This window comes from Pteropus alecto, unplaced genomic scaffold (assembly GCF_000325575.1).
Source record: "Pteropus alecto unplaced genomic scaffold, ASM32557v1 scaffold311, whole genome shotgun sequence".
NCBI classification, from domain to species: domain Eukaryota; kingdom Metazoa; phylum Chordata; class Mammalia; order Chiroptera; family Pteropodidae; genus Pteropus; species Pteropus alecto.
In genome coordinates this window covers 3,318,851-3,342,137 of record NW_006431916.1, presented here as the reverse complement: position 1 = coordinate 3,342,137, position 23,287 = coordinate 3,318,851, and the positions used below count along the sequence as shown (strand labels likewise).

The following is a 23,287-nucleotide window of genomic DNA, read 5'->3' as shown; positions in this document are numbered from 1 at the left end:
TACTGAAGGGTCAGTCATTCTGTGAGAGTCCATATGCTGATAGCTACATCCCCACTGATTTCAGAAGTTATACAAAAACAACAAACAACCTAATCTCCAGCTACTTTTATTTTCATGTTTTTTTTAAATAATAATATCCCACAAATAAATTTTTTTAAAAATTTAGTTTTTATTTATAAAGAACTTAATCATTTCTCTATATATTTGTATATCAGGTTATTACATGTATACCTTAAACTTACACAATGTTATATGTCAATTATATCTCAGTAAAGCTGGAAAAAATAAAGCTATAAGCAAAAAAAAAAAACAACTTAATTTTCGTTTTATTTTTCATTCTAATAAAAATGAAGATGTAATTTCATGTCAATTTAAGTTTGACTCCAAACCAGTTAAAGGGTTTTTTTTAGCACATTGCTTCCAAATGGTTTTCATATGATACCCATATTATAGCAATATTTGCACAATGCTGATCAGGTTTAAATTCAAAAGGAATCAATAGCTCAACGCTCCTCTAAAGATCCCTATAATCCATCGGTAGCATCCCAGTGCCATCCATGGTGCCCCAATTGGGTAGCCTTGCCTTATCTTATATTTATAGGAAAATAATACCTTTCTCTTATTTTCTTCAGTCTAATCAGAGTCATATCTGGCAATGTTGCACCTAAAATGAATACGTGCTATAACTACTCAGCATTCCTAAAAATGCTCTACCTTACCCACCAGTACTTATTCAAGCAGAGTTTTTAAATTTGTCTTTGTTTTGCAAATGCCTGCCTCAACCTCATTGTTTCCTTTCCCGGAAAACAAACAAAACAAAACAAACAAACAAACAAACCAAAACCTATCCTACTAATTTTTAAAAGCATCATTCAATTAATATCTTAATATCTTCTCTGTGAAGTCTCTTCAATGAGAATTAATGTCAGGTTTAAAACCAAACTCATTTACCCACACTCTCTTTTCTCTCCAAATCACCACAACCTCTATACATCCAGTTATATGACTCAAAAATCTAAAAATTCCCTTTAATATCCTCCTCTTCCTTCCTTCTAAACATTTAATTAGTCTAAAGTCTATTGACTGTGTTTTCTTAACATTCCTCAATTTGGTCTCCTCTGCTTAATGAATGTCTACTTACTGCCTCCTGTACTACTTACTGCCTTACTGGTTCAAACTGTATTCTCTCTGGACTCACTTCAAGAGTTGCTGTTTCTATTTCTATCTTTGTCTGGACTGTTGTTCATACTGCTACGGAGTTACTTTCATAGAATGGCATCCAATTTCAATTCCTTTCTAGAGCTACCAACCCTCCCAGTTTGTCTAGGACTAAGGAATTTCCCAGGATGTGGGCCGTCAGTGCTAATGCCCAGAAAGTCAAGGCAAACCAGAATGGTTGATCACCTACTTAAAACCCCTAAATCCCTGTAGAATGAAAAGCAAAGTTCTTACTAATCTTCCCCACACTATTTTTTAAGCCTCAACTCTCTGTTCTCCCCGTCCCACTCCACCACACACACACAAACACCCTGCACTCCAGCCTTGCCAAGCTACATTCAGTTCTCTAAATGGAATGTACTTTGTTCCTTTACATTTCAGTACCTTTGTACATTGTGTCTCCTTGACTTATAATGTCTTTCGTCTTATGTAGATTTTAGTAATCCCCTATTTATCCATCTCAGTTCTTTTCAATTTGCACTTTTTCACTAAAGTCATCCAGAAATTGGCTGTAGCTTCCTGTGTTTTCACAACACCTTGCATACACTGCTGACATAGCATCAGCCAAATGAACCCTATTCTCCACCAGATATTGAGCAATAGAACTTTTCTTTGTATACTTAAGAATACAAGCACAAGGAGTCACACATAATAAGTGCTCAATAAATGAGGAAAGAAGGGAGGAAGGAAGGAAGGAAGGAAGGAAGGAAAGAAAGAAGGAAGGAACCCAGCTTTATCTATCTCCACAGCACCCACGCTACAGAGACTTATTACATTTGTTCAGTTATTGTGGTTTAGCTATTGTCAAAGACTGAGAAAACATGGGTGACATGAAAGTCTTTGCTAAGAGACATGTCAAGAGGGACTACAGGGATACATAAGTGTGGCCCAAAAGTGTTAATTGAGTGCTACTCCTTCCTGTGTGTGACTGCCATGCATTTACCTTTACAGCAATCACTTTTTCTCTTAGGGGGAAACTTCTTTATTGCTAAATAAATAGAAATGTGGAGATTTGGAATTTCCCATCTAAATTAGGCACTGGAAATCACTGAAAAACCCTCAGTCGAGTTCTCTGCCTAGTGAGGGAAAATGATTCCAAGCCATAAGTAAATATCTATACCAATACGCCTAAATGTGAGACTACCAGCCACATGCGTCAGAATCACGTGAGAACTTTTTAAAATGAGGATTCCTGGGCCACCACCCTGAATTTCTGATGGTAGGGCCAGAAGATCGAGGCATTTCCAGCTCAGTACCCCAGCTGGTTCTTATGCATGCTGGCATTTAGAAACTACTGATCAATATCATGAATAAGACTCTGTCTTTAGGCAAGTAATATTTCTTTCTTCTGTTAAATGAGTATTACAATGGCAACTAAATCATAGGGTTGGTGTGACAAGTAATATGTTACTTATAAAGCACTACACAGTACATGGCATATGGTAAGTGTTCAGTATATATTAACCAACATTGTCTCTAGAATTTGAGTTCCTGGATTTTTAAAAATGTGTTTTTTTCATCCTTGTATTGACTTTGGCATTTTAGCATCCAGTATTGGAACTTAAAGATAGTAAGTCCCCAAGAAATTGAATCACACTAAACCTTGATCTTGAATAAGGTTGGAGGAAAAACTTTAAACAGGATGTCATTCTCACTTAAATCGGCCAAGATCTTTGACAGGTGCTGAAAGCTGATCAAGGAGAGTTACAAGGGCATTCTTGCGCGACACTGGTAGGATCCTTCCATAAAACACAAACTTTCTGGAAATTAACTCAACAAATTTGTTAAAAGTATTAAAAGTGTTTATAATTTTTCCTGCAGTAATACAATTATTATTTCTAGAAATCCCTCCTAAGGAAATAATCTGAAATGAAAAGGTAAAATTCTATAGATATTTTCATACACAAGAGTAAAACATGCATAGGCCCTAGAAAGAACTTAACTGTCTGGTATTAGGTGAATGCTTAGATACATATGACACCTCCATAAAATGAAATATCACTCAGTCATCAAATTAAAGTATACAATAAAATTTTAATGACATAAGGAAATATTTATAAAACATTAAGTAAACAAAACATTTATAGTTTAAGTCCAATAATTTGGAAAGAAACTTATAGAAAAAAAAAAAAGCTAGCAGGAATTACACCAAATGTTAGCAATAATAGAACCATGGGTGATGTTTATTTATTTCCTGATACTTTCCCATGCTTTCAAAAATTTATAGAATAGATTATATTTTAAAATAAAGTCAGAAAGTAATATTTTAAAAAGTAAATGAGACTTTCACTTCTGTAAACATGAAGTAAACTTACTTTTTCCTATTTCTCCCAATAAGTTCAACTAAAATTCTCAGATGTTAAATAGAAAAAATAAAAAGACTTTGAATGAAGGAGAGAGGCAGATTGGCTAGAGAACTTGAGTACCAATAATGGCACTGTAGTAAGTTCCCTAAGTTTACTTTTTGCCTCATCTATGGCATAGAGCAGAAAAAGCTGGCAACCTGAAAACAGGAACAGAAAAAATACACACGCACGTATGCACGCACGCGCGCGCACGCACACACACACACACACACACACACACATATACACACACAATGAAAGCCTGATCTGTCTAGCCAAATGACCAGGAAAGAGTCCAAAGTTCACACACACACACACACACACACACACACACACACACACACACACACATACACACACGCAGAGTGGCCCCACCTCACCCACATCAGCAAAGGCCAAGTAGGGAGTCTAGACTGCTTTCCTCGCCAAGTTGTAAAGAGGCACCTCAACTCATTACAGATATGGTTTCAAAAATATCTAAGTGGGAATCTTGGGACTTTCCTCTCTGCCAAGTAGCTACAAGCACCCTTCCCGGTCTTGTGTCAGTGGAAACCATGTGAAGCCTAACCTCCACTCCCAACCAGCAGTAACAAAGCACCCTTCCCCCTCCATGTTAGTGTGTTGTCAGAGGAAGCCTATTGGAGAGTCAAGATTTTCATTACCATCTAGCAGAAACAAAACCCCATCCCAACACAGCCGTGGAAACCATGTGGAGGGTAGGTAGCGAGGCACTCCTAATCCTCCAAGACAGAAAAGTATGATGGGAGATGTAATAGAAAGTTGGAACTCTCCATCTTAGTTAGAAGTAATGAGGAGTCTCTCCCCTCTTAAGTGTTAATGGAAGATGAGTAGTCAATCTGGACTTTCACCACCAATGGACAGTAAGAGGTGGTGCCTTACTCTTACCCTATTAGAGAATTTCAACAGAAGCCAACTAAGACATCAGTTTTAAATAAGATTCAAAGTATTGTAACATAATATCTAAAATGTCTGGGTTTTATTTTTTAAAAAGTCACACCAAAAACAAGAATATCTTAAAGTGAATGAAAAAGCACAATCAATAGAGGCCGACAACAAGATAAGAGAGATGTTAAGAATTATGTAATAATGACTTTAAAGCAGTCATAAAAATGCTTCAAGAAGCAATTACCATCACATTTAAGACAAATGAAAACATGGAATAGTTCAACAAATAAATAGAAAATATAAAGTAGAAACAAATGGAAATTTTAGAACTAAGCACAATACATGAAGTTTTAGACTAAGCACAATACATGAAGTTTTAAAAACTCAATTAATGGGCTCAATAGTAGAATGGAGGGACTGGAAAGAATCAGTGAAATGAAACCAAGAACAGTAAAAATTTCCCAGTGTGAATTACAGCAAAAAAATAGTCAAAAAAAGTGTTGAATAGCACCTATAAAACTGTAACAAAAAGAAGAGAAAGAGTACATGGCTGAAAAAGTACTCAAAGAAGTAATAGTTAAAATTTCCAAATTTTGGCAAAAAGCATACACCTGCAAATTCAAGAATTTGAGCAAACCTTAAACAGAATAAATCCAAAGAAATTCACAGAAAGAAATATAATAATCAAACTTGCAAAAACTAAAGACGAAGAAAAAATCTCGAAGGCAGCCAAAGAATAATACCTACCTATAGAAGGAAAACAATTTGAATAACTGCAGGTTTCTCATCAGAAATCATGAAGGCCAGAAGGAAATACCATGGCATATATATTACATATCAATATATAAGATGTGATATATATCAATAATTACACTAACTTAAATGTGATTAATTTACATTTCAAGTGCTAAAAGAAAAGAACGGTCAATGCACACTTATGTCTGGTGAAAATATCCTTCAAGAATGAAAGGGAAATCAAGACGTTTTCAGATAAAGGAAAACTAAGAGAACACGTTGCCAGCACACCAACCCTAAAAGAATGACTAAAGAAATATTTCTAAACAGAAAATAAGCAAAAGAAGAAACCTTGGAACATCAGGAAGAAAAAGAAAACATGGTAAGCAGAAATAAGAGTGAATAGACTTTTCTTCTCTTCTTGTATTTTCTAAATTATGTTTGAAGGTTGCAGCAAAAAATTATAACAGCGATATGGTTCTAAAAGAATGTAGAATGTTTAAGACAATTATAAACGAAGGTGGGTAAAAATATAAAAAGTTGAGATTTTAATCTTAATTTGATCTGATAAAGAGATGACACAAGAAAGAGGGGCTTCAAAATGGCGTAGATACAGAGGCTCTGTTCGTCCCTCTGGAGACTAAATCGAGGTTGTGATGGAAAAGGAAAAGAGAAAAAAAAAAAAAAAAAAAAAAAAAGTCTGGGATCTAGATGAACAAGCTATATAACTAGGGAGAAGTCCAAGAAAGCACAGAAGGTAGGAGTAGATGAGTGAGACAGAGGCTGTGGCAGCGGCAGATGCCTCAAGAGGCCACGTCCGCGAGTAGATTTTTGTGGCAACGGACCTGCTCGCTCTGAGCACTAGCACTGGGCTGGCTGCTCTGAGGGGACCAGGGACTTACAGGGGGACACTGAGTTGTTGGAATGAGAGTCAGAGGCAAGACTCACTGTGTACAGAAGTGCTGGTGGTATCCATTGTTCCCTGTTGAGCCCCTCCACCTCCTAGTGCACAGACACAGCACGCCATAGCCGCGATGTCATCAGATTGGATAACAGAGGTTGCTGTGCCCAGAGGATTCCCTGAAACCCTACCTCCTCCAACCTGGGCATCACCCAAGCAACATCCAGGTATATCCTTAGCAAGTCAGATGTGCCTTGCTGAGCAGCACCTAGACTCACACTGGAGGCAACTAGCCTCAGTTTCTGGTGTGGCTTTGTGAGGCAACTATAAGCACAGCATCTGTGTATTGCTTGCTGAATCTTGACAGGTGGCCTCAGAGGGGTAGAGGCTTGAGCTAAATTTGGCCTGCAGCTGAACCTCTCTCAGGACTGTGCCATTGGACATCTATGTCACAAATCCACACTAATAAGACTGGAAGACTTAGGACTTTGCTTAGTACATAGAAACAGACATGGAAAGGCAGCCAAAATGGGAAGACAAAGAAGCAGAAACCATATGAGAGAACAGAACAGAGATCCAGAAATATTGGAGTCAAGCAAGCTAATAGATGCAGAGTTCAAAACATTGGTTATAAAGATGCTCAATAAACTTATGGGTTATGTAGATGAATTCAGTGAGAACTTCAACAAAGAGATAAAAAAAACATAAAAGTGGAAATGGAAATTATAAAAGGGAACCAGTCTGAAATGGAGAACACATTATTTGACATGAGAAGTACAGTAAATGGAATAACCAAAGTGAATAAAGAAGAGGATCACATGCCCTATCTAGAGGACAGGAAAGCCAAGCAGGACACTCAATCAGAATGGCAAGAAAAAATATGCCAAGACTATAATAACAATTTAAAGAGTATATGGGACACTATTAAGGCTCCAAATATTCGTCTCATGGAGTAACTGAAGAAAATTAAGATGTTGAACAGTTGTTGGAAGAAATAATGATGGAAAACTTCCCTAACCTGCTGAAGGAAATGGACATAAAACCCCAGAAAGCTCAGAGGACTCCAAAAATCAGGGATTCAAAGAGGCCCACACCAAGACGCATCATAATTAAAATGCCAAAGTTTAAATACAAATAAAAAAATTTAAAAGCAGCAAGAGAAAAACAAATAATTACAGATAAGGGACACCTATACACTGGCAGCTGATTTCTCAAAAGAGACTATGCAAGACAAGGGCTTGGCAAAAAATTTTTGAAAGAATGAAGACCCAGGATATACAACTAAGAATACTTTATCCAGCAAAGCTATCATTTAGAGTTGAAGGACAGATGAAGAGCTTCCCAGACAAAAATAAACTAAAGGAATTTATCACTACCAAGCCAGAATTACAGGAAATGTTAACAGGAATAAAGACTGGTAACAACTGCATTCTAATCAATAAGTACCTTAAAGGAAAGAGAATTAAGCTCTCCAACCAAGGGCTGGAGTGGCTAAAAGTATAAGAAAACAAGACCCTTACATATGAAAAGGAAGAATATGGAAAAAGATATTGCTGTGATGAACCTAGAAGGTGTTTAAGTCAGACAGAGAAAAATAAACACTGTATGATTTCACTTATATGCAGAATTTAAAGAATAAAGAGAACTAATCAAAAATAGACTCACAAATATAGTGGACATTTTGGTAATGGACAGAGTGGAGGGGGGTTTGGGGAGCTAGGAGAAAGAGGTGAAGGGTTAAAGAAGTCCAAATTAGTAGCTCACGGATGGTCAAGGGGATGGGAAGCATGGCATAAGGAATGCAATTAGCATTAATACGTGAGCTAGGTCAGGGGAGGGACAGGGAAGGGAGGGAGGGAGCAATTGGTGGATCATTTTACTAACTATATAGATGTTTAACCAATGTACTGTATACTTGAAACTAATAAAAATTTAAAATAAAAAAGGGATAACACAAGTAAACTGTGATAAGTTATGTATATACACTTTAATACTTAAAGCAATCACTACACAAACAATACAGTGATATATACTCACAAACTCATACATAAATCAAAATGGAATTCTAAAAATTGTTCAAGTAAACCACAAGAAAACATAAAAAAAAGAAGATAACTAAAAACAGAGGGAACAAATAAAACAAAATGTCGGACAATAGCCCTAATTATATTATATTACATTAATTTAAATGGTCTGAATACATCAATTAAAATACAGAGATCATCTGAGTGGATTAAAAAACATGACCCAACTATATGTGATCAACAAAAAAAAAACTTACTTCGATATACCAATATAGGCAGGTTGAAATTTAAAGTGGAAAAAGGTGTATCAGGCAGATATTAGCCAAAAGAAGGCAGGAGTGGCTGTATCAATATCAGGTAAATAGCCTTCAGAACAAAGAAAATTCCTAGAAACGGAGGGACATGGTATAATGACAAAAGTTTCAATCCACCAAGAAAACACAGCAACCTTAAACGTGTACACATCAAACAACAGAGCTGAAAATATGTAAAACAAACACTAATAAAACTGGAAGGAAAAACAGACAAATCCACAATTATAACTGAAGACTTTAACATCCCTCTCTCAACAACTTATTGAACAACTAAGCAGAAAATCAAAAAGAATACAAAAGACCTCAAATATCTCATCAACTAATGAGGTCAAGTTAATATTTACAAATTTTTTTTCAAGTGCTCATAGAACATAGCCCAAGATAGACCATATCCTGGGCCATAAAAGAAACCTCAACAAACTTAAAAGAATTAAAATCATACGTACTGTCCTCCAGCCACAGTAGAATAAAACTGAAAATTACTAACAGAAATATAACAGAAAAATGTCCAAGCCCTTGGAAACTAAACAATACACTTCTAAATGATTTATGGGCTTGAGAGGAAGTTTCAAGAAATTTTTTTAAAATGCATTGAACTGAATGAAAATGAAAGCATAACACATTAAAAATTTTGAGACATAACTCAAATGGCACTAAAATGGAAAATTTTATTACAAAAGAGAAAAGTCCCAATACAATAATCTAAGTTCAAGAATCTAGAAAAAGAAGATCAAAATAGCTCAAAGCAAGCAAAGCAAAGGAAATAATAAAGATAAGAATAAAAATAAATGAAATTGTAAACAGAAAAACAGTAGAGCTTCTTCTTTGAAAAGGTCAATAAATTTGATAAACCTCTAACAAGACTGAGAAAGGGATAAAGAGAGGATATACAAATTATCAACATCAGAAATAAAGACACCAAAAAAAGAGAGAAAATACTATGAACAACTCTACGCACAAAAATCTGACAATTTAGATTAAATATACCAATTCCTGGAAAAAAAACACAACTTACCACAACTCATTCCATATGAAATAAATAATTTGAATAACCCTATAACGATTAAGAAAATCAAATTCATACTTTTTAAACTCTTAAAAAACAAATCTCTAGGCAATTTCATTAAATAATTTTACCAAACATTTCAAGAAGAATTTTCATCAATTCTTTACAATCACTTCCGGAAAATGGAAGAAGATGGAACGTTTCCCAAATTATTTTATTAAGCTAGTGTTACCCTGATAAGAAAACTACACAGACAGTACAAAAAAAAAAAAGAAGGAGGAGGAGGAGGAATAAAGGAAGGAAGGAAGGAAGGAAGGAAGGAAGGAAGAAATAAAGGAAGGAAAAGAAGGAAAGGAAGAAGAGAGGACGGGAGGAAATTATAGATCAATATCCCTTAAGAATATAAAAGCAAAGTACTCAATGAAATACCAACAAATAGAATTCAACAATATGTCAAAAGAATTATGCACCATTACCAAGCAGGTTTTATTACTATGGAAATAAACGGGTCTTTTTGTTTTTGTTTTCTTTTGTTTTGTTTTAAGTAATGAGGTCAATAAGGAAAGGAAAAGAGCAAAGGTCAGCCAACTTTTTCTGTGAAATACCAGATGGAAAATATTTTCAGCTTTATGGGCTATATTGTCTCTTTCACAATTACTAGGCTCTTCTGCTGTAATGCAAAAGCAACCAGAGACAATCTGTAAACAAGTGTGGGGAACTATTTTCCAACAAAACTTTATTTATGAAACAATCAGTGGGCCAGATTTCACCCACAATTCATGGTTTGAAGATTCCTGCCATAGAGAAACATTAGGAACATTTAGTGTTTGCACCTGTAGTGATAGTACCTACCTGATGGGATTATTGTGATTTTAAAATGAAGTATCACAATAGGAGTTTAGTAATGGGCATAGGACCTGGTAAGTAGTCAATAAATGTTAACTATTATTAGGCAAGAATTAGACTGATCGAAGTCCCATCAGAATCTGAACAGACAGGTCTGAACTTCTTATCAACAACCTTGGTGACACAATAAGTGGCAGCTGTTCCTCATGTTCCTCCTGCTGGATGGCCCTTTGTCCCCAAACCCCTGTGGGTTTCAAAGAGAAAATCACACAAAGAGAGAGCTTCTTTAAATTATCATAGAGGATATCTTTCTAAGACTTTCTAAGGTAAATTTCTAAGAACTAGGCCACAGGAAGAATGATTGAAGAAACGGAGTGTATTTAGATTGGAGAAGAGTTGCCTGGAGGGATGGGAATGGGGACATACTAGAACAATTTTTAAAAGCCTGAGTTGTGAAAATGGAAGCTGAGTTTTGACAGGTGGCCCCAAAAGACAAGAGAAGTAGTACTAATGAATTCAGGTTAATGGAACCACATTTCAGTTCAATCTAAGAAAGAAATATTTTTAATAGTCAGCTCTGTCTTATAAATGATTTAGCTTATGGTCAGTTTCTACTCTGGGGGCATTTAAGGAAAGGTTGAATGGGCTACAGAAGGGGCAAGAGAAGGCCACATAAACTTTGAAGAAACTTCTCGCCTAAGAATCTATGATTCTATGGAATAGGTTAAATAGAGTATAGTAAATCAATCATCTATTACTCTCAATTCTAATCCATATTTACCTTTAGATTTGTATGCTAGTTCATAGCATTTTGGAATGTAACTAGTTTCATTCATCCATCATTCATTCATTCATTTACACATTCCAAAAATATATAGTGTGTACTTACTATAGGCCAGGCATTTTTTTAAGCATTGGACATACAGCAATAAGTTCGGAAAGGAAAGGATTGGGTTTTTCTCCCTTTAAGGTTGAAAACCCACATAATTAGGCCTTTAGTAAAGAACAGGTACTATAGCTGTGACCACAGGGGATAGAATTTTATACCAAGATAATAGAATTCTAGCTTTCATTTGTTTCTCCTAGGGTAGAAATAGCAGGGGGAGCTATATAGAAACTTTTCTAAAATGAAACATGAAGTCCTCCTTGTTTGTTGGTAGAGCCACCCTCACCTCTGCATCATATGTCTGCTATGGTGACAACTGACCCTCTGTATGTACATGATGCCTTTTGCCTGAAAAGCTTTTAAATAAATAGAAGCTTCTCAACCTCTTATTACACACTCCCTCTTCGTAGTTTTCTGGAATGGAGAATGGCAAACATGGCACTTCTCAGCATCAAAGTCATATCCTTTTTATGCCAGTTCCTCGTTGGTCCCAATCTCTACTCATGAGAGAGTTATTTAAAAATTGATTTGGCCTTATGAATGTGCAGACCCCCAAAGGGTATGATTTTAGGCTATTAATAAAGACTCTGTTGTAAAAAAAAAAAAAACTACTCTAGTTTATTCAAAACACAGACAAGACAAGATTTATATGCAGAGACAGTCACTGCAATAGTATTCGTAGTAGTAAATAGAAAGCAATCTATGTATATAAGAATATGGTAATTATTAAAGTATATTATATAGCCATTAAAATTATGTTTATAATGTATTTTTAATAACATGGGGAAATATGTATGTTAATAATATTAAGTGAAGAGAAACAACATAAAATTGTGCAATATAATTTCAAATTTAATTGAAAAATGGTGAGTCACAAACAAAAAGACTGGAGGATAAATGTATTAAATAAAACACTAATGGTATTTGCCTTGGGCCATGGCATCATTGTGATTCTTCTACTTCTGTACTGTACAAATTTTAATCACTAAATATGTTTCACTTTTAAAATAAGAAAAAAAATGCATATTTTTAAAAGCCTTTTTCTACTTCTTCACAGATATCTAAAATACCAACAGAAAAGCTCCATATTTTATATTCTCCCTGGCAAAAAAAAAAATCACCTAGGGGAACTGACAACTTTAAACATTATTTATTCATTCAGTTGAACTATTATTTATTAACTATCAGATTGGAAATTCTATTTGTTCATTCATTTGCATATTTTGTTTAGACTTTCCAATCCCCATTTCTCTCCCAGATGGCTTAGTGAAGAGAGTCAGATTTGAGATGGGTTTTGATGGCTGGGCAGGACTGTGATGGCCAGGTATCAACATGAAGACATGTCCCTGGCTGAGAAATTACCTAATATATTCTGGCAAGAGCAAGCAGACCACATATGGGTGATCAGAAAAAAATAGAAAGTGAAAAATTGTCTCTTGGAATTGGCCAAAGGAAAAACCCACAAAAGGTGGCTTGGTCTCTGAGCTGAAAGACCCTTATTGTGCTTGGTGATCCCAAGTTGAAGGAGAGCAAAGTTGAAGGTAAATGTGTGCCATAAAAATCAACTTATTTTTCCATTAAAAAGCAAATAGAAGTAACTACTTATCTACCCACATAATTCTTGGATACTTTTGTTTTGGCCTCAAAGCACAATATCATCTTCTCTGTATTGATTCTGTACTGGTACTGATCTACCAGCTATGATTTCCCCAAGAAGCTATAAATTCTAAAAATGCTAAGATGATTATAGTCTCAGCCAAGACCTTATTTGTGCAACCACTGAAATCAAAAAGTGTTCTGGCCTGGGCAACATAATATTTCTCTGGAAAGCACACAATGTATTTGGATCCCCTCTCTGTTCTTTTTCTGAGAGGGCATCTCGGGCATAGCTGTGCTCATTGTCCGTAAGACTAGCCTTAGGCTGAGGAGAGTTGAGGAGGTGGTGTTCTGAGCTGTCTTTCAAATCTACCCAGGCTGTGGTTTTAGACAACCAAGGTTTATGTGCTAGACATCCAGAAATAGCTGTTAGCCATTTAGGTAGGTGGTCTCACTCTGGATGGTCTTCGCAAACCTCTGACATAGCCACAAAGCCTTGAAACTGCACCCAGGAATGAACCTTCTCTACACATCACCAAATCACCAACCCTTTTGAGGGCCAAGTCCCTGTGCTCTATGTCTTCTGTGGACCTGAAGACCCTATAGGGTTTAGCATTGGTTCATCATATACTGTTAGATTTATTCTGTAGTCTTTTATTCTTGAGTAATTCACACAGCAGCAACCATAAATTTCTAGTTCCCAATTAATGCACTGTTTCCAGATATGTTCTTTTTCATTGACTAAAAACAAAAATCTCACAGCTCTTTGAAAAATCAAGAGTATCACTTAAATTTCTTAAGCTATTTCACACTGATTTTATCCACCTGTTTTAAAACTTTTAAAATCTTATTTTTGTGGATATTGGAGAGGACCTCCCCACTGGTTCTTCATTCAAATGAATAAGATATTATTTTCTCTACCTTGTAAATGAGGTGATATCAAAAAGAGGTGACTATAATTTGCTTTAAGATCGTAAGAATAAATAATGGCAGACCCAACACCACAATGCTGGTCTCCAGCCTCCTAATGTTTTGTTTTGTTTGGTTTTCTTTAACTATGCTTGCTATTTTTTCCATCATTGATAAAGTAGTGCATAGACAATTTAGCAAACCCAAGAGGGAGTAAACCACTATGTTTAAAGTGAGGACGTAAGCCATAGCCTGCCATTTACTTAGTCAAATAAATGTGGACAAATCACTTAATCTATGACTCAGCTTCCTCATATGTAGAAGAGTGATGATACTACCACATTAGGTTGCTGAGAAGATTAAGTAAGTTACTATGAATAAAGATCTTAGTCCAGATCAATCACCATACAAGTATCTGATATTACTATTGCTATCCTCACTCCCAAGCCTCAATTTCTAGTCTGAATTTCTCGCTTGTCCTGTTTCAAAAAACTTCTTCCTGGTCTCTCCTGCTTTAATTAACCTTCCCTCCTCCAAGATGTGACCTCCTACCATATCATTCCTTGATTCAAATCTTCCAATGGTTTCCCCACTGTGTCCACCAAGCTGGCATCACAATCATTCTGACAAACTCCAGCTCTACCATCAAAGATTCTAATTCAGTAAGTCTAGAATGAGGCCTAGGAATCTACGCCTCATGTGTTCCTCAACTTAATTCTGGCATAGTGTTTTCATGGACCAATGTTTGGGAATAATTGGAAAAGACAAAATGTACACTCATTAAGATGCCTTATAAAGTCTTCCACAATCTGGCCCTCAGCTACCCCTCCAAGGAAATTAAATGACATTTTTTCCTCTTGAAGTTTTCTTTGACTGAATTGCTCCTTCCTCTGTGCTCTCAAAGTTCTATATGCATAATTCTCACAATGATACCTATTTCATCAGGCTTTCATTGGGCTTGCACCCCTAGTTTCCCTACTTGTAGTGACAGTTCACGTGAATGCAGCCAGTGCAGTCAAACAGGGCCCTGCTCTCGGAAAGGCCCTGAACTTGGTTTAATGCTCTGCTAGAGCCATCCTGAAATTCTTAATAATTGTTGAACAAGAGGCACCTCATTTTCATTTTGCACTGGGCCCCACAAATGATGTTCTCAGTCTTGCCCATTCAACTGTGAACTGCTTGAAAACAGAAGCTATTTGCTATTCACTCAAAATGTTTCTTCGTTAGAACAGAGGACTTCTGGAACAGAATAGGGGTTTGGTAAATATTTGTTGAGTTTACACATGAGTGGATAAAAAGATAAAGTATCTCTTAGAAAAATAGCGTAGTATGGCTAATTAACTCTGAAGATGAGAGAGGAGTCAACTGATAAGTCCCCAAGATGATTGAATTTTCCAAATAAATAACATAAAATGTCAGATTTCTCTTTAAATTGCTCAAACTGTTTTCTTCCTTTAAGTTCAGCTGCCTCTCTGTCCTTTTCAGAATGCAAAATTGCAAGTTAACGGAGCTTGCAATTGCGTTATCATAAATATGCCCTAAGTGTTTGTGCCAAGCATTGTGCTAACTTCAAGGAGTACAGGGAAAGGGAAGGGAAAGGCAATAGAAAGGTTAATCAACCAGGAACCCTGTTCTCAAGAAGCAATGAAATCTTATTCTTTAAGAGTTTCTACCAAAGATGAGTTGACTTCATGGGAGTTCTGCAGCAACGAATTGAAAATAAAGACACTAGACTTGGCCAGTGGCCCAGCTTCCTGAACATTTCAAATGACAAAATGTCTCAGTCTGAACACAATTCCTCCACTATGAGATCTGCGGTCTCACTAGTTAACATTGGCAACCAAATCGGAGGTGCTCATGAAGCATAACAAATAAGTGGCTATTGAGGTGGGGGAGGCGCTTTTTGCTCCTCGGTGTTAGAGAAGAAAAGACGAACATCAGCTATCAAAGGGGTCCAAATAATTGGTGAGGACAGATGTCCCTAGCTCAGGCTGAAGGCACAACAGGACTTCCAAAGTGGCAAAGACCACCCTGCTGCCATATTAATGCCCATGGCAATACTGACTTCTTGCTGTTCTCAGAAATAATATGGACATTCAGAAAGAGTTCCTCTTGCTTTTTCACAATTCCTAATTTTTAGTCACCCTGTCTACTAATTGATAAAATATCAGTGATAACATTAAGAGATTCTAGTTTTAAAAAAGTATACATGACAATAGATATATAGAGATGTATGTGTTCATCTTGACAGCCAAAAGTTTAGAAATAAACTAAGTGTGAAAGATTTGCTTAATATAGCACAATTTATCCAAACACAATTTAAACATTAAAATAGTTATGTGGATCTATAATTATCAAAAGGAAAATGTGTCCATGCTATATTTTTAGGTGTAATAAAAAGTCCACCTTGAAAAAATGGTATAGATGAAATTAGTACATTTTTTGTTTAAAAAAATACATATTTGTGAGTTTGTGTATGTATTTTTTTAAGAACAGATTGTGATCAATTTTGTTTTGCATAGTACAAATGAATGGGTGATATCCAAATACAATATCATTATTGAGTTTCGACATGTATAGTGGGGTAGGTAAATCTAAAGTAAATAACATGTTCAGTGGTATGCTGGTAAATATTTAACAAACAGGCTTCAAGAGAGGCAGGGTAGAAGTCCCGTGCGGCATTTAGTGATTTCTATGGCAAATACTCCCAACATTATTCATTTCAAGCTACTAATATGATGTCACTGTATCTGGAGTTGTGAAGAGATGTACGGTAAGTAGCACATCATTACATAGTATTTCCATGACACATATACAACAGATATAAAAAATTACAAGAGTATAGATAATATTAAAATACAGTAAAATAATTAGAAAGTGATGTTTCATGTACTTATTTTTATATAAGTCTGGAAAGAGAGTTACCAATATAATATTGATCATATCTAGGTGGAAATTTCATGAATCATATTTACTTTATTCTTTAGACCTTTATGTGTCATTTTAATATCTTTACAATAAACATACTACCTTTATAATCAGAAAAAAAATTCAAGTTTTTTCTTATTTGTTAAAATCTAAGAAAGAAAAAAAAAATCAAAGAATATTGCTTTTAAAACAGTCTCACTGGAACAAAACACTTTTCCAAAAAAGACTTGGATTTCACTAGGATGTTACCGAGGATAGTGGTGAGCAACATTTGAATTAATTAAACCATAATTTATTTTCAGTCATGGTGTAAGGAAATGAGCATTAGGTCTTTCTAAGTCCTTTCGAAATATAAATGTACAACATCAGAATTCAAAAGCCCTTTACTCTCAGTTTACAAAGAAGGAAACTGAGTCCCAAGACAGGTAGGTGGTTTCCCAAGGCAAGCACTACAGGCAGGTTTAAGGTGACTCAGCTCCTCTCCATTTATAAATGATCTCTATAATTTGTGATTAACTTATATATTCCCCATTTGTCATTATTTAATGAGAAGAAGTGACTCATTTTGAGAAGTATTATTCTTTAGATTGGCTAATTGCTGAAGCCCCGACTCCATCTTTGTTTAGGTAATAGCAGCTTACACTTCTCCAGAATTTTATACTTCTCAAAACATTTCTGCAAAGATCACTTCAGTTGATCCTCATAAGACCCCTGTGAGACAGGTAGGGTAAGAACCATTCCTGCTTTACAGATAGGAAAACTGAGGCTAGAGCAGGCAAGTGGCTAGCCCAAGGCTAGTGAGAGCCGGCCAACTGGTCTAGTTGTGGTGCCGTCTGGAAGTCAGTCTCCTTTTTGAGACCTTTCTGAATCATCTGGGTGAACCTTCTCTAAAGGTCAGATTCTCCCTTTTCCGTTCTTGTCTTTTTAACAAATTCTTTCTTCCATTACTTTCAAGTCACCTAGAGTTGCCTTTTAGTTTCTGTTTCTTTTATTCTAGAATGAAAGGTAGTCCCAACCATCTTTGGACCTAGAGATATTCCTGTTCTCCTCTATTTGACTTTGGTGTGACACATTTCTAGACAATCTTGGCTTTCTAACAGAGGTGATTAACATTGAAGTCCAAGGAGACAGGCTTATTTAGAAAATGCAAATCATATATAACAGAACAGATCCTGGGAAATCTAAGATCATACTCTCCTAAGTTTTGTTTTATTAAGGGAGCAAGCGTGTTTTCCTGTTAAGAGTACAATGTTCTCAGTAAGAACTGAAATTGGTATCAATGCACTATGTTCAGGTCCAGAGACAAAAGAGCTACTAACTTAAACTAACCTATGTGGTGCCTCAGCTACTAGACTTATACAACCTGAGACAGCAAATTCTCAGTACATCAGTTTCCTCATAAAGTAGAAATTATAACATCTACCTCACAGGATATGGTGAAAACTAAATTAGCTAGTGGCCAAGAAATATTTCATAAACTAAAAATCACTATGAAAATGCATGAAACACATTTAAGATATCTTGATAATTTCTGAAGTTTTTGCTCTGGAGGTGGAGAATGGAGTTATTAGTGAAAAAGGGACAGAGCGTCAGACACTGCAATAAGCAGGTGGCCAGGTTTCTCCAGGAGGAACAGGATGGAGAGCTCAAGAGTGCATATTAATTGCAGCACCTCCGCTGAGACTATTGGCCCTCTCCTAACTGGGCTTTCAGATGCATACGAACTAAGTCTGACATCCTGATGCTTTGGGTGGTGCTATTCTGAAGATGAATGTTAACAAAATTGCTGGAATGTGTAGGATCTGGAAGTAGTTTTCCTAGAATTGGAAATGTCTGCTTTTAAGTAGACTCTTAATGACTGTTGAATGACAAATTGTCGAAGAGTAGAAATGTGTGTATGAGAAAAATGTGGGTGTGTTTTGATCTGATAATTTGAGGGAGGATCTAAAAAAAAAATATGAGCAAGAAGGAGATTCTGCCTTCTGGTGAAGAGAATTCAAGATGAGACTCAAATTTTCAGCTTACTATGGACAGCAATGGAATATTCGCTCTCTAAAGAAAACATTGGAAAAATAAAGATACGGTCAGAAGATTCTTTCTGGTGACATTTGTGTAGGGTCTAAAGGCAATTGTCATTTGATGGTCAAATCTGAAAAAAATAAGGAAGTGGTTAAGAAAGCCACATAAATTTGAGGGCCTTTTATTTCCTTATAATTTTTTCAGCTTTGATAGCAGAAAGATCTACGTTTGAAGGTCCAAAAAATGTTGTTGCTATAGGAACAGGTAAGCAGATTAAACTTGAAAGACCAGTTTAGGAACAAAGAATTTAATAGTCAGGGCTAAAGCAATTAACCAAGAAAACATTTTAAGTAAATATCTTTTGGGTTTGTTATTTACATATTAATTCTAGGAAGATAAAATGCTATTATAGAATGAGAGCATCACATTTTAACATTTTAATTACACCATTACGGGCATAAATAACTATAATTAGCAGAAAGGCCTTATTAAACAGAAGTAGATATTTCTAACTCTTTTGATTACATTGTAACTGAGAAATACAGCTTTAAATGTAGCAAGAACATATGAATTGTATTAGATTTTCCTACTTGCCCGGATGGGAACACATCTAAAATAAGAGACAGTAAACTACAGAAACTTCTCTGTAACCAACCTCTATAACTCAGGGAGCTACAGGTGAAATTCTAGAAGTAAACAGAAATGTGCGTAGGCTGATAATTGTTAATATTTTATATGTTTTCCCTGTCCAACAGTCTTTGTGAACATAGATATGTGAGAAGAAAAGGTCAAAGACCCAGCTGCACTCCTCCTTCCCTATTGATGTTCTGCTTCTTTCTATCAGGGAATACAATGCTCCCACCCTTAGGGATTTGCTGAAATTATTAGAAGTTTTGAACAGAACTTGCTATACTGGTAAGGCTCAAAAATGCACTATAAAGTGGCACTGCACTTATCTCCTTTTCTGCTTTATTAAATAAAAACATTCTTGATAGAATAAATACAGTATTTTCAATCTATCACATTTCTGCTGTCAGAGGTTACATTTATGGGACAGAGAGATTTTTTGGACACTACCTTTTCTCACATAATACCAAAGGTAAACTGCAGAGGAGAGTGTGTGTGTGTGTGTGTTTGTGTGTGTGTATGTGTGTGTGTGTTTGTGTGTGTGTATGTGTGTGTGTGTGTGTGTGTGAGACAGTATTGGAGCCTGGGGAATAGGAGTGGGAAGAGAGGAATGTGGCTAGGATCTTACCATCTCATTCTCTTCTCCTTCATTGAGCAAAGCATGCTGGCCCTTCTCAAAGTGGTTCCCCATGAAAAAGTAATTCCACTCCTCTCTGACCTTCCCAGAGCAGACGCTTCCAGGACTAACTTGCCGAGGCACTGCAGCTGTCAGCTGACTGAAAGAGTTAATGATCCTCCAGGTTAAAACTCCTGCTTGAGCACACACCTTCTCTTTGCAAATGACAACACTTAGCAAATTGAACTCCTCCCACGAGTCACCCTCTGTTCAGAGGACTTTCTGCTTGCTCCTTGCTTACCAACTTCTCTCAGAGCAGCTGTCCCAAAAGAGGCTGCTCCCATGCCGATCTTCTTTGTGCCCAACTTACAGGGAAAGGACTCATTGCCTGCCCAGTGCCTGCCAGCATGAGACATCTGACTACAAATCCAACTGGACAATGTGGAGTTGGCAGGACCTTTGTGAGGAACAGGCAGACTCAAGAACTCCCAGGTCACTGCTTTATGCACAGAGGCTAAGGAATTGGAGTTGGGGTAAAGCTAACAGAGCTGCAGATTTTATATGATTAATGAAAGCCTCAATCAGCTTTTAGTAGTATCCTCATTTGTTTTACTTACAAAAGATACAAATCATAACTAATCCTCTTCAAAAGTATTTGTGATCACATTTCTTTGCATATGCAAAAAGAATCTACTTAATGTGTATGTGGAATTAAGTTACTTTTGTGAAAAACATGTAGAGAAAGAATAAAGGTATAATCAAACTATTTTATATAACCTTTCACTAAAATATAGGTAGTTAATCACTTAAGGGAGTCTAGAAATAAAATATTCAAGTGAATGTGGCAAGACTCATTTTTTAACTTATTCACACATTCATTCAATACACATTATTTGAGCATGGAGACTACATATATAAATCAAATCATATTTGCTACCCTCAAACTGATGTAGGAATTCAAATATGCAAACAAATATGATAGAAAGTGATTAGTTATTATGAAAGCTGGAAAGGTATTTGTAACCACATTTCTTTGTGTATGCAGAAAACATCTACTTAATGTGTATGCGGAATTAAGTTTATTTTTGTGCAAACATGTAGAGAAAGAACAAAGGTATAATTAAACTATTTTATATAGTCTCCTTTCATTAAAATACTTGGTGTCTCTAGATCAGTGTCAACCTCATCCTTCTACATGACAAGCAGTCAGATATTTCAAGATGACCAACCTGTGCTTCCTAAATCTCCTATTTTCAAGACAATCTCCTTCATGAGTACCTGCCAATGCATTTCACAGGGCATAGCTGAGTTTCTCTTATCAGCTTGTTAACCCTCCCATAAGGATTTTGCCAGGCAATTGGATAGTTGAATGATTCTCCAGTTTGCCAAAAACCATGCAGTTTTTGTTGCAAGGTACACAGGCTGGGATCAGGCCTGTAGATAGCAGCCAACAGCACCCATAGCAAGGCCCAAGTAGGCAGGCAGGCCAGGGCTGGGAGGTCTTGGGGTTGGTTAGCAGGACCAGTTCTGAACGCTCTCATCCTAAAAGGATGATACCCTTTGAGCAAACAATCAATTTGCACATGCGCTTAATTTAGAAAGATTAATAAAAACTTTTTTTTTCCATTTTTTTTTTAAGGAAGAAAAAAATTCCCAAGTACTATTATCTCCAATTTCTACTACTAATTTTTTCTTTAAAAAATATTCTTATAATTTGCTTGTCACTAGGCTGGCCATGTAAATGTTGTCTTATTTATCCTTACAATGATCCCATAGAATAGAGTAAGAGTCACAGATAAAAAACTGAAGCTTAGAGTAATTACATAACTTGCCGAATTTTTCAATGCTATTAATAGTAGAGCTATCATATAAACTGTCTGATTCTAAAGCTGGAACTGTACCAGTTCATCAAGGCTTTGGGGGGTAAGTGGCAGAGAGAAACAGGAAACAGTGGCTAAAATTCCAAGTTCAAGGACTCCTCCGTGCAAATACACCCTAATATACATCACAGCCCACACACATACATGTGTTTTCTGCTTTGACAAAAAAAGGATTATGTTCTCCATAGTGTTCTGTAAATTAACTTTGTAGTTAATGTATAATAATATCTTGCCATGACAATAAATCTATCTTATTCTTTTATTTTCTTTTTATTTTTTTCAAGGTAGTACGAACACAATAAAACCCAAAATGTAGAACCTGTGTTTGTACTCCCAGGGATTCTGATTCAGTAGGTCTAGGTTGGAACCCGTGCAGTGGAGTAGGAAAGATCCTACAGTGACTGACAAGCACCCTGGCAAAGAATTTCTGCTGTTCTATGCCACCACCTGTGTGGTGAATGAGGCACAAACACACAGAACATCAACAAAACATGCAACCAACCAAAGACAAGTGTCCTGGTGCCAGAGGAAGACTGAGAGGAAGGAGGAGACGACCAGGCTCAGCTCCCGGTGAGGGAAGTGTGGTAACATTCCTCTGACAGACACAGAAAGAAAAAAATGTATTTCACAGGGACTTGCAAAGGAGGAAACTGCCAAGACAGTGACAGCCCCCAAAAGCTTCTTTAAGGACAGAGATCGGGCGAGAAGCTGGGGGACTTGACTTTAAAGTTGCATTTATATGGCAAACACAGTTTTCACTTAGACTCTTGATTTCAGGTGATTTGGCAGGGTTAGTGGAGGGTCTGGAGAGATCTCAAAGCTCCTCAGGGAACCCCCCTTAGATGCCACACTAACTGGGAGAGGGTCGGAGTACGAGGAGTGCATCGGTTCCACTTTCCGGTCTTTGTTCCATTAGCAAATAACATTTTCCTTTACCTATTTGCTTAGGGTATCGAAAGATATGTGTAATATAAACAAATAAAAGCTCTAAACTTCTTTCATTCTGAATTTCAACCTCTTCTCCCTCCCAAAACATCACTGATTGATTCGCTTGAGAGTCTTCTATACAGCATCTTATTTGCTGATGAAAGAGAAAACTTACATAAATTATCCCAAAGTGGACACTAGGAAGAATAGTAAACAGGCCCAATAGCAAGTCCGAGCTTCGCCTCTCTCTCCATCTCCAGCAGGGACCTTTGCTTGATTCCCACAGAGGAGCTCAGCCCTGTTCCTGGATCATCCCAGGATCCTACCTCATTTCCAAGCCTAAGATCCCCTGTGGGGACCACTGTTCCCAGGTTCCTGTTTGGCAGCCTACCTTGAGCCCCAGATCTTTCCTAGGGTAAGGACTAGACTTTCTCTTGCTAGGCCCAACGTGTCTGGTTGGGCTTGGCCATTAGAGGACAGCCTCCTGGAGCCAGCTTCCTGTCTCGACTTCCAAGTATCGCCTGCCCCATGTTCCTCACCACTGTGCTCTGCTTGTTGAAATAGTTTCTTCGTCTGTCCTACGGCCTCCCTCCCCTTCTCCCTC

The 23,287-nt window shown here is 36.6% G+C and overlaps 1 protein-coding gene across 1 annotated transcript in view; it reads right to left on the bottom strand.

Annotated features, from left to right (window-relative positions):
* Positions 1-20,266, bottom strand: part of ATP13A4 (ATPase 13A4) — a 112,719-nt gene extending 92,453 nt beyond the window's left edge. The window contains exon 1 of the mRNA XM_006906171.2: positions 19,889-20,266. Within this exon, the coding sequence (XP_006906233.1) occupies positions 19,889-19,951 (63 nt within the window). The 5' untranslated portion in view covers positions 19,952-20,266. The remainder of the gene's footprint in view (positions 1-19,888) is intronic.
* Positions 20,267-23,287: the final 3,021 nt, after the last annotated feature.